The sequence below is a fragment of the Cyprinodon tularosa genome, unplaced genomic scaffold, assembly GCF_016077235.1.
Source record: "Cyprinodon tularosa strain WSP-4 unplaced genomic scaffold, ASM1607723v1 ctg697, whole genome shotgun sequence".
NCBI lineage: Eukaryota > Metazoa > Chordata > Actinopteri > Cyprinodontiformes > Cyprinodontidae > Cyprinodon > Cyprinodon tularosa.
Window position 1 is genome coordinate 238,136 of NW_024039448.1, and position 12,561 is coordinate 250,696.

At 39.7% G+C, this 12,561-nt stretch overlaps 1 protein-coding gene across 1 annotated transcript in view; it reads right to left on the minus strand.

The window, feature by feature from the left end:
• Positions 1-4,077: 4,077 nt before the first annotated feature.
• Positions 4,078-12,561, minus strand: part of LOC119771963 (xylosyltransferase 1-like) — a 46,061-nt gene continuing 37,577 nt past the window's right edge. Inside the window, exons 9-11 of the mRNA XM_038268187.1 lie at positions 12,228-12,423; positions 11,740-12,076; positions 4,078-4,875 (exon numbers count right to left, since the gene is read on the minus strand). Of these exons, the coding sequence (XP_038124115.1) occupies positions 4,553-4,875; positions 11,740-12,076; positions 12,228-12,423 (856 nt within the window). The 3' untranslated portion in view covers positions 4,078-4,552. The remainder of the gene's footprint in view (positions 4,876-11,739; positions 12,077-12,227; positions 12,424-12,561) is intronic.

Genomic DNA, 12,561 nt, shown 5'->3' on the forward strand with positions numbered 1-12,561 from the left:
AATTGTTTATGAATAAATTCAAAGCTGTCTGAATGGGATCCTGATATGTGCAATGTTAGAAGGGGAAAAAAGCTGTCCACTAACTGTTCTCACATGGCTGGGAGCATGAATTGTTGATGAATTGTCTCAGTGTGCTGAAATATTAAGGTTTCCTTTAACTAGAACCAATGAGCTGAGCCTGATTTCTAATGATCAACCCCGCATCATAATTTACCCTTTGCCATACTTTACAGTTGGAACAATGTTGAAATGGTTAGTGATGAAGGTTGAGTCTTTGCTGGTCCTTTTTTGTAATCTTAAAGGTGAGAGTCATAACACGAGCCAACTTTTTCACACACGTGTGGAGTCTGGTGGTGGTATGCTTCAGACATATTAAAATGACAGTTTATATAGAAAATATTAGGAATTACCATTCATAAGATAAATTATATTTAAAGCGTACCAACCAAATAGTGCGTTTTTGATTGACTTGATTCTTAATGAAGATGATAAGTCTCGTTAAGAAATCACGTTTGGGTTCAGAATTAAGATTTAAAGTATCTGCATGAATTTCAAATATACAAAGATTCGAATGTTTTAGTCCAGATTTTCATTGATCTGCTCTAGTTATGTTTACTAATGACTGGAGTGTTTGTACATTTCTGTAATTTTGTGCCAGTTAAAAAAAAAGCCAATCATCTTTCCTGATTTTTTAAATATTTCTCAGAGAATCAAAAAAATCAAAACCAACAAAAATTCCTTAGGCTGCAGCCATAGATGGGGTTTACGTTATCATTTAAGGACGGGGAATAAATACTTCAAGGCTTTTATTTAACCTTTTAGCTCTAAAATATGGGTTCATTTGTTGATGTTTTCCAACATTTATTCAGGCTTTAGACATTGGTGACGAATTTTTCCAGCATTTCACCCAAAATTATCTTTGAATCAGAAATAAAAGGAATGAGCCATCACAGATCTGCTTCAACTGTTTAACACATAAAGCTTTATATCAGTTCATCAGCTTCACTTTTGGTTCAAAACAGGAAAACTCTCATTTATTCAACAAAATGATCCAATATGGATATTTTTTATTGAATTCTGATAAAAACCTCAAATTCAGGGTTTCAGAAATTTTAAAGCAGTCCTCCCCACATAAACAGGAGAGATTTCTGATTGGAAAGTTTTCTATTGCACAATTTAACACACAAGCTGAGAAAGCTAGTTGGTTTACAAAGTGCTTTATTCAATATTATAATGGAAAGAAGAGTGAAAGGAAAGAACGTGGTTCCAAAAGGAGACTCTTTCCTTCCTTTGCTGACAAACATTAGATGCAGCTTTAATTGAAAGTGCAATTTGGCTGTGGCTCACACTACATAAACTCTCAGGACCTGCTTTTATGACCCTGATCAATAATGCAGGGAAAACATTGAGTATTGTCAAGAAGAAGCCTATTAATCCCTTTCAACACCTTAGCAGAACTGAAGGTTGATCAGCTGCATTTTTCACAGCATTGATGCAGCAATGACCAGAGATACAGTATAGTACATGAAAATACTACTCATTAGACCCACAATAGTTTATTAAAAGAATCTTTTATTAGTCTGATATTCTAATTTTCTAAGAAAAGAATTTTGGCTTTTCATCTTTGAAAGTTATAAATAAAATAAAAAAAACAATAACAAAATAAATTAGAGCTAGAAATACAACATTCTGTGTGTATTTATTTAAATAATACTCTCAGTTTTTGAATTGATTTAGTAAAAATAAATTAACTTTCATTCTGATCCATAACATAGAAAACAAAATACTTGATTATTCAACATTCATAAAACAGATATGCGGGCTGCCTTCATCAGATCATAATCATTAAATATCAGATCATTGAAATATTTTAAAATGTTCAATATTTTGAGTTGTCAGTTTTACACCGTTTGTCCACATGAGGGCGACCTTGATGTTCAGTTTTATCCTTTTTGAGGAGCAGGAAGATTATGGAAATAATTAGCAGCAAAAAGGCATAAATTTAGATAGTTTCTGAACTAAAAATGTAAAATTAGACATTTCTTCATCAGAGAAGACTAAAAGGTGTTTATTTAACTCAATAAGAATCCAGTCTCCCATCTTTCAGACAACATGATGGAAAGAAAAGCACATCACAGCTTCATCAAGATGGTTCCTCTGTGATCAATAAAATTTAGTAGTTTAATCAGCCTTTAGAAACAAAGGCACATATTTTACCCTAGAAAGCACATACAGAATCTCTTCAGATGAGGAACTACTAAGAAAAAAAATAAATAAATTACTCCAGCAGGTCCTAAATGTTTGAAACACAGAGAGAAAACATTAAAAAGAAATATGAAGATCAATTCCTTTCAGGATTGGTTCACTTCAAGTCTGAAGGATTTGAAAATGGCACAAAGAAAACCCAGAAGTTCACACAAACCAGAGCAGCTGGAGTACGGGAAGAAAAACCTTCGACATGTTAAGAAAATATTCAACAAGAAAGATTTTTTTTCACTTTTTATCTGCTTATCAGATATGACCAGAGGACTGTTATTTCAATAGATAATAATGAAATAAAAATGTCCCGCCAGCAGGTGGTGATTAGGCAACAAAATGTCCTAAACTGTGGTAGTTCTTCACATTTGATCGTGTTTTAATAAAGAATGGGAAAATGTTTCAGCAAACCATCTGAGTGAGAAAAGAGAAAAACGTTTGATTTGTTGTTTTTATGGAGTTTCTCCCTCTGACTCCAGCTGGACTCTATGTGAAAACACCTGTGGTTGCTGAGGAGGTTTATGGGATAAATTACATCCATAACAGTTCCTACTCAGTCTGGAAGAAAGGATGGAATTGGAGTTGAGAATTTTCAGGTGTGGATTAATATGCAGAGGAAAAGAAAGAAGAATGCAAATATTTGTAATCCAAAATCTATTTTCCAGTAACTTAAAATATCTATCAATTTCCTCTCATTTTTATCTAAAAATTCAATCATCTGTGATTTATCCAACCATTGAAAATGTATTTTTCTGCATCCATCAATCATCCGGCATTTTCAGCCATGTATACAATTCAGGTCTAACGTCTAAAATATCCAATAATAATAACTTTGTAAGCTTTGTTCATGTTCATATCATTGACTAACACTTCACTCCAAGATAACTAATGAGGAGAATGTTTCTAAGCTCACAGGAAGCAATCTTCTTCTTTAGATGTAAAATGGGCAAAACACATAGCTGAGTTAATTTGAGTCCAACTCAGCATCTAAAATACAAATAGGAAAAAAACAAAATCAAATCCTGGGTCCATCTAAACTTTACAGGAAATGTTGGTGCTGAACAAAAACAAATTTACAATATAAACTCCAACTGCAACATTTTTGAAAGTTTTTCAGAGGTTTATAAAGCTTGTTTTTTGTATAACAATATTATTTTAAGGAAAATGTTTGTTCATGTACAGCATTTGGTCTGTAAAAATTTTTTAAACCTTTCTTAATGTGGTCCACATTTACAGTACGATGCCACTAGAGGGAGCACTTGTTCTTAAAAACAAAAGTAACAGTTATATCCTTTTAAAATGGAAGATTTTTTTTTAATACTTGAATTTTCTTTGCTCCACACTTAAACTCTGAGAAATACTACTGAAACATTCCTCCCTATACATCCCAAAGCTGTTCAGGAACTGTGCGAAATACATCAAGGCCAGTTATACACTCACCGAAAATATAAACGCAACACTTTTGATTTTGCTCCCATTTTTTTATGTGATGAACTAAAAGATCAAAAACTTTTTCCACATACACAATATCACCATTTCCCTCAAATATTGTTCACAAACCAGTCTAAATCAGTGATAGTGAGCACTTCTACTTTGCTGAGATAACCCTAACCCTATCCATCCCACCTCACAGGTGTGCCCTATTAAGACGCTGATTAGACACCATGATTAGTGCACAGGTGTGCCTTATACTGCACACAATAAAAGGCCACTCTGAAAATTGCAGTTTTATCAATTCAATTCAATTCAATTCAGTTTATTTATATAGCGCCAAATTCACAACACATGTCATCTCAAGGCACTTTACAGTTCAAATTTATCACACAGCAGAAGTTCACTTTCACAGATTTAGACTGGTTTGTGGAAATGCTGATAATGTGTATATGGAAAAAGTTTTACATCTTTGAGTTCATCTCATAAAAAATGGGAGCAAAACCAAAAGTGTTGCATTTATATTTTTGTTGAGTTTAAACATCTGTTGATGGTCGACATCAAATAAAGAAATAAAACGTTTGGATTGGGGCTGATTTTTCTGAGCTGCTCCTTTAAATCGAGCATCCACAGCTGTTTTCAGTGTGAACATGTGAGGCAGCTCCTTCAGACTCAACAAGAGGTATGAGGTTCTGGATGTGACATTCATTCGCTCTGCTCAGCAGCCTCACCGTCCCAAACTGAAGTGGGATCAGACTGAGTTTGGATTCTCCTCTTCGGTTCCTGGAATCTTTAAATAAATAAATACCAGACACAAAGGTGCCTTTCTTCATCCGTCTCTCTCCGTTTTCCGTCCATCCCACTGCTACCTGATCCGCCCGTTCTCTCTGGGTTTGCTCAGTTCAGATTTTGGGTCAGGGCTGGCTGAGCTCCATGCTGTAAGGGGACATCGCTGCATGACGGGGCAGGCGCTGGGGCCAAGGGAGCAGACGTCCGAGGCGGACCAGTGGCCCGCCAGGAGGCCGTCCAGCCAGCGTCTGAGCGGCGCCCCCGTCAGGGCGGAGTTTGCCTCGGCCTCCTCCACGGCGCTGAGACTCACCGGCAGCCGCAGCACCGGGTTCAAACCGTGGAAGCTCTGCTCCATGTAGGCATTCCTGGCTGGACCGCCGTGAAGCCGCAGTGTATCCTCTGTGTGGACAGGAGGACAGACAGAAGAAACTTTAAAATCAAACCAACATCTTTAAATTAAGGGGTTCTCTTTAGGGTTCACAGGAAACACACCATAAAACTAGAGGCAGACTGATAACTCAGCTGGCTGATATTATTTTCCTGTATCGGCCAATAATTTCATGTGTTCACCGATTTATCAGTTCATTCAGCCGCCATGCTTTGAGATCACATAAAGCGCATGCCTTGCACTTCATCCTTTGGCCATTCGTTGTTTACGTTATGCTTGATTTGTTAATAACTATTTGTTTTTGGTCTACATTGAGGGTTTTGTTGCATCTCTATTATGTAAATGGAGGAAGAAAAAAACAAAATAGGCTTCAAGAATCAGAACACATATCAAGTATCTGCAAACTTAAAAGTCTACAAGGCCACACTGGCCCCGAATTCAGCTAAATCGAACTTCTTAAGAGCCCCTACTGTTACATGATGCTTTTTAATAAGGCATCATTCTTTATGAATATCTATAATAAAATACTTGTCATGTTTAGAAAGCCACAATATTTTCAGGGTTTTAAGATAAAAAAAAAACCTGCAAGGAGAAAAATCTTCACACTTGGAAAAATGATTGTTACCAAAAGATTGTTACTGCTTATTTATCATTTTGAGTTGGAGATCTAATGCAGCTACACAATGATAAAATCTTCAAATATGCATTTTATATCTATTTTAAAATGTATTTATCTTTTCTTTATCAATTTCCATCCAAACTTCAGAGCCATGCTGAAAGGTCCAATGAGGCTCCAGAACTAATGGTTGAAAAATAGACTGATGTCAAAATAATCAATATCTTTCTATCTCTATATCAGACTATATAACCTTAGAAATACTCTGCTAAAGTATTCACAGGCCAATATAAATCAGCACATAGCTCTGAAGGTGAAGAAGGTTGTTTAATAATAATAATTGACCAGATAAAAATATTGTGTGTTCGGCACCCTTGAATCATCTCTGACTAGCTTTTCTGGAAAAATAGGGAATTTCCTCCACAAATCTAAATGTCCCAGCCTCTGAGAGCAGAAAAAGAAACGCTGGAGATTAAATTACACACAGGTGTTTTCTTATGTCCCAATCAGCTGACCTCTAAAAGTTATGCTCTGGATTTTTATTAAGGGTTATCAGTCAGGAATCAGGGTTTTTAGGTGGTTGTTGTTTTGTTATTCTATAGGTTATCCAACGCAGAGCATCCTGAGGCTGCTGCTGGACTGATTACTTGTCCTGCATCTATGTGGGTTAACCCTGATTGTTATCCTTCCATGGTAACATCAAGCCCCTCAGATCCTCACAATCAATTCAATTCAATTCAGTTTATTTATATAGCGCCAAATTCACAACACATGTCATCTCAAGGCACTTTACAGTTCAACCAGATCATACAGTCAAATTGATACAAAGTTTTCTATCTAAGGAAAACCAGTTGATTGCATTGACTCATTGACTCAAATACAATCCCCCACACTAAGCATGCTTGTAGCAACAGTGGAGAGGAAAAACTCCCTTTTAACAGGAAGAAACCTCCAGCAGAACCAGGCTCAGTGTGAGCGGCCATCTGCCGAGGCCGACTGGGGTTCAAGGAGACAGAAGCAGAGATACAAAAAGCAGCTGTAAAAGGCGGCCCCGTCCAGGAAACACACAGCCAGGCAGACGAGCTCCAAGGCAGCTCCCATGCCAGAGGACGAAGAGAGCACATCCACTCAGTCACGGTCAGAGAAACAGGACCACACTGGAAAACAGGCCGATCTCCAACATCTATTAACAAGGGTGTTGATAGAAGCAGCACAGCTGATGTTTTTTTCCAGGATGACGTCACAGCCAAACAGGAACAGACGAGGCAAAGCTACTCTGAGGAAAAGCAGAGAGAGCAGAAGGTTAGAGATTGAACTAACAGATTCTGCAGAATAGGAGAACAGAGAGAGAATGAAGCAGAATGATGAAATGGGGGTCCCTATGTCCTCCAAAAGTCTAAGCCTATAGCAGCATAACTATAGAGATAGCTCAGGATAACCTGAGCCACTCTAACTAGAAGCTTTATCAAAAATGAAAGTTTTAAGCCTAGCCTTAAAAGTAGACAGGGTGTCTGCCTCACGGACTAAAACTGGTAGTTGGTTCCACAGGAGAGGAGCCTGATAACTAAAAGATCTGCCTCCCATTCTACTTTTAGAAATTCTAGGAACCACTAGTAAACCTGCAGATTGAGAGCGAAGTGCTCTGTTAGGAACATAAGGAACAATCAGATCTCTGATATAAGATGGAGCTTGGCCATTTAAGGCTTTATATGTGAGAAGGAGGATTTTTTTTGATCGATCAGATAGATAAGATTTAAACCAGTCTAGTGCTGTTCCTTTAATTCCAACAAAATATTCAAGTCTTTCTAAAAGAATATTATGGTCAACTGTATCAAATGCAGCACTAAGATCCAACAGGACGAGCACAGATACAAGTCCATTATCTGAGGCCATGAGAATATCATTAGTGACTTTCACCAGAGCTGTTTCAGTGCTATGATGAGCTCTAAAGCCAGACTGAAACTCTTCAAAAAGTTCATTATGGTGGAAGTGATCGCAGACTTGTTTGGCAACTACTTTCTCAAGAATTTTGGATAAGAAAGGAAGATTGGATATAGGTCTATAATAGACCAAGTCATCTGGGTCAAGAGACGGTTTCTTAAGCAGAGGTTTAATTACAGCAATCTTAAAAGCTTTAGGTACATATCCCTGTAACAGAGATAGATTAATCACATCTAAAATGGAGGAGGAGATCAAAGGGAATACCTCCTTAAATAACCTGGTTGGAACTGGATCTAACATACAAGTTGAAGGCTTAGATGAAGACAATAATTTTGCTAATTCAGAGAGTTCAACTGGATCAAAGCAGTCTAAACCCGGTTCAGATTCCATGACTACCTCAGGTACAATCGCGGATAGAGGAGTGCTTATGATCTTATTTTTAATAAGATCAATCTTATTTATAAAGAATCCCATAAAATCATTGCTGCTAAGAGCAGGTGGAATGGACGGTTCAACAGAGCTATGGCTCTGGGTGAGTTTGGCAACTGTATTAAAAAGAAATCTAGGATTATTCTTATTCTCCTCTATTAATGAGGAGAAGTATGCTGCTCTTGCTTTACAAAGGGTCCTCTTATACAGCAGTAAACCATTTTTCCAGACTAGGAAGGACTCTCGCAGGCCTGTGGAGCGATATTTTCTCTCCAGTTTCCTAGCATTTTGCTTCAAAGTACGCAGCTCTGCATTAAACCAAGGAGCAAGCTTTCTATTTTTAACGGTTTTCATTTTCAAAGGAGCTGCGTTGTCTAAGGCAATACGCAGAGAACTAGCAACCCCCTCAACAAAATCATCAACCTGTGAAGGGGAATAAGCTAAGCTTTTGCACTCTGCAGCACTGCTCAGTGACACAGAGCAGAGAGAAAGTGAAGCAGATTCTTTAAAATTTATAACTGCACTATCTGATAAAGATCTACTAAAATTGAACCTTCTTTTGGGGGAGGAGAACTCTGTTAAAGTAATCCTGAAGGTTATTAGAAAGTGGTCAGAGAGGACAGGGTTGTGAGGAAATACTGTTATTTCTTCACATTCTATGCCGTATGTCAGCACAAGATCCAAAGTATGAAGATGAGAATGCGTGGGACTATTCACATTTTGAACAAAGCCAATAGTGTCTAAGATAGCATTAAAGGCTGCTCTTAAGCTATCGCCTTCAATGTCAGCATGGATGTTAAAATCTCCCACTATGATGACCCTGTCAGTATTTAATACCAAATCAGAAAGGAACTCTGAAAACTCATCTAAAAATTCAGAGTAAGGACCTGGTGGACGATACAAAGTTACAAAAAGAAGAGGTTTTCTTGCCTTGAAATTTGGATCAGGGAAATTAAGGGTTAAATGTTCAAAGAGTTGTAGGAATTAATTGTTTTGGGAGTAATCAGTAAGTCAGACTCGAAGATTGTTGCTACTCCTCCTCCTCGCCCAGAACTTCTGGGGATGTGAAAATTTAAATAGCTTGAAGGAGTTGCCTCATTTATGCTCACATAATCCTCTTGCTGCAGCCAGGTTTCTGTAAGGCAAAACAAGTCAATGTGATTATCACAAATCAAGTCATTAACTAGTAGACTTTTAGAGGAAAGCGATCTTATGTTAAACAGACCGCATTTAATTGTTTTAACTTTTTCCCCAATTGGAGTTATTTTGATTTTAATTAGATTATCATGATATACTCCTTTGGGAATCTTTGCTAATTTATTAGATTTTGGTCGTGGGCAAGACACTGTCTGGATGGAGTAAAGAGTGGGTAACAGTAGAGAAGCTGCAGAGATGTGTGTTAAACTACAACTCTGCTTCCTGGTCTGCACCCTGGGTGGTCAGGGTTTTGGAGGACTAATAAATGTGGCCAGATTCCTAGAAAGAAGAGCTGCACCATCCAAAGTGGGATGGATGCCATCTCTCCGAATCAGACCAGGCTTTCCCCAAAAGGATTGCCAATTATTAATGTAGCCCACGTTGTTTTCAGGGCACCACCTAGACAACCAGCGATTGAATGACGACATGCGGCTAAACATGTCATCACTGGTCAGATCAGGGAGGGGACCAGAGAAAATTACGGAGTCCGACATTTTTTTGGCAAACTTACACACCGAAGCAACACTAATTTTAGTGACCTCCGATCGGCGTAACCGGGTGTCATTACCACCAGCGTGAATAACAATCTTACTGTATTTAACCTTATCCTTAGCCAGTAGTTTCAGGTAGGATTTGATGTCGCCCGTTCTGGCCCCCGGCAAACATTTGACTATGGTCCCTGGTGTCTCTAATGCCACGTTTCTGACTATGGAGCTGCCAATCACCAGAGTGGGCTTCTCAGTGGGTGTGTCACTGAGTGGGGAAAACCGGTTAGAAACGTGAACGGGTTGGTGGTGACCAGTGGGCAGAGATCCACGACTACGCTTTCTGCGTACAGTTACCCAATCGCCTGGCTGCTCAGGCACTTTTGGAGGACAGCTACGTGGGGGGCCTACTTCAACAGCCTGAAGCCTGGATTCTAACTCTGACACCCTCGCCTCCAAAGCTACAAAAATACTACACTTATTACACATCCCATTATCACTAAAGGAGGCAGAGGAATAACTGAACATCTGACACAGAGAGCAGGAGAGAGGAGAGGAAGAAGGAAGAGTTGGAAAAGAGTCAAGGGAGGGAGAGAGAGAAGCCATAGCAATGCTAAGCTAGCGCTAGCCTAGGCTAGCTACTTCTTGCTATCAGAAATAAAACCGTGTGAAACTGACAAGTGCTCAGTAGAAAAGTGCAGCAGAAGGTGCTATGTTTTAAAGTAGTCAGTTAGAGTTACTTAGATATAGAGATATCACAGAGAAAATAACTTAACTTCAGATGGAGATCCTCTGAACAGCTGCACACTCAGTTGCACACTCAGTTGCACACTCAGTTAATCCAAACAGGAGTTTTGTTTGCCTGCTTCTCTGATCCTCCTGGATACTCATCCATATCTGGTAACCTCCTTTCTAGTATCTCTGCACAAACCACCGGGTTCTACCTGCAGCAGCATCTGCTTTACACCAACTTCCCTCTGGATCACTTCATCAATTCATCCACAAACCCCAGATCTACTCACATCTCCCTGGGGGCAGTTCTTCCATAAGCCCAGATCTAGACCCTCTTGTTTGGTTCATTCCCCAGTTACTCATTGTTCCTCTCTTTCCAGCTCCCACTTTCTTTCTCCTCCTGACCTGGATAATTTTTCTCACCTTCCCTTTATGTGCAATAAAGTTTATTTTACTAATTCTACTTCAACTGAGAGTCCTTCCTGCACTGCATTACACTGCAAATAAACTGAAATCTAATTATATTTTTCTAAAATAAATGCATTTTCTCTTGAAACTGAGCAGGAAAGTGAGACACTTTGCGAATGGAGTGAGAAGACTACAAAACATTTATAGTCTGTTATTTCAAGTGCATAATATCCAATAATCTTATTTTAAGGGTAAAACACTGATTCTATTGGCAAATCATCAGATTTACCAACTCAAATTATAAGCAAATACACTTATTTTAGATCCGTTTTTTTGCAATGTAGATAAAACCATGACAGTATCAGAGTAAACGGGACTGTTGATAAACTGACACCACATTTTACTGATCTTTGTTTTCCATGGTACTGTGGTGGTCACATTAAGGATTTTGGGAAATACGGAGGGTATGAAAACTTTTTTCATTTTTTGCTTTGTCACAAACCTATATGAGTTTTTAGAGCCACTTCATCTCAGTTTTATCCTACTGCTGTTTGGTATCATGTTGGATCTAAAATCCTATTTTCTTCTCTTTCATCAAACAAATGTTTTTCTTTGATTCAGCTAAAAAACAGGAACAATTATGTTAGTGAAAGGCTGCAGGTTAAAATTGGCTCTTTAGATTGTCCATTCTGCATAGAAACAGCAGTGATCCTCCCCTTCAGTCCTGCAGCCCTTTTCAGCCCAAGGAACGTTTGTCGTGTCACTGGTCTTTACTTAGGGCCTCTGGAGACCCACAGCTCCCACTGAGGTTTAACTGTGAGGAGGGGGAGGCCTAATCAGACGGAGGTGACCCTGTGTGTCCACGACTTACTAAAACTATTAATATGTTTGCACGTGGTGTCAGCTGAGGGAGCAGGACCTCCACTCACAGTCTAAATCTGATCTCCTCTGAGCTGCACCGAACCCTCTAAAGCATTTGCAGAGTGCAGATGCTCTGCACCAGATAACCATGGGCTTGATTACATGTGACCCATGTGACGGGAAGCATGAGTTACTGTCCTGCACACCTTTCTGAATGGGCTGCTGTCGGTGAAACTCCAGCGGAGCAACGATGAAGCTGGTCTGACCCAGCGGGTTCCAGTGGTGAAGCACCCGCAGCTTCCAGACGCCCGGTCGCAGCGGCGCGGTGAGAGGCGGCCGGTAGTGGGTGACCTCGGCGGACGCGTCCACCAGGATGTCATAGGTGGCGGCGATGACGTTGGTGGGGTCGATCCAGACCACAGTGGCAGTCAGGTTGCTCTGGCTTCGGCTCCAGCGCTGCACAGCTACAGGCTCGTCCTCGGGTCCCAGAAGACCCCCCCAGTTCCTGAAGATGCGCTCTTTTGGATCCCAGTCTGACCCGACCTGAAACAACCAGACTGTGAATCTCTTCAGCTTCAACTGGACAAACATTTTAAGAACAGATCAGAGCTGATTATCATTTCTAATAGACAAATCCTCAGAAAAACAAACAACTGGACTTCAGGTTGGATTAGTGGTTCTGATGTGGTCTGACCTGGATGTGCTGGAGTCTGTTACTGGTGTGAGGCTGGTTGGACAGGGTGAAATGGTCTTTGGGTGTCACCCAGGTCTCCAGGGTCTCCATTTGGGTGGAGGCTCGGTTGGTGGCCACGTGACGCACCAGGTAGCCCTGGAACTGGTCCGACAGGAAGTAGAGGTGCACAGACGTTGGGTGGCTCATGGCCACGTACCTGAGGGACAGCAGAGAGTTTCCAGATAATGGCTAAAAAATTACAGCTAAAAATAGACCTTTTATCTTCTTTTTCACTGGGATTAAGGGTCTTGTTAATTTTAAGCTGCACATATTTGTGTTAATCCCTAAAAGACCA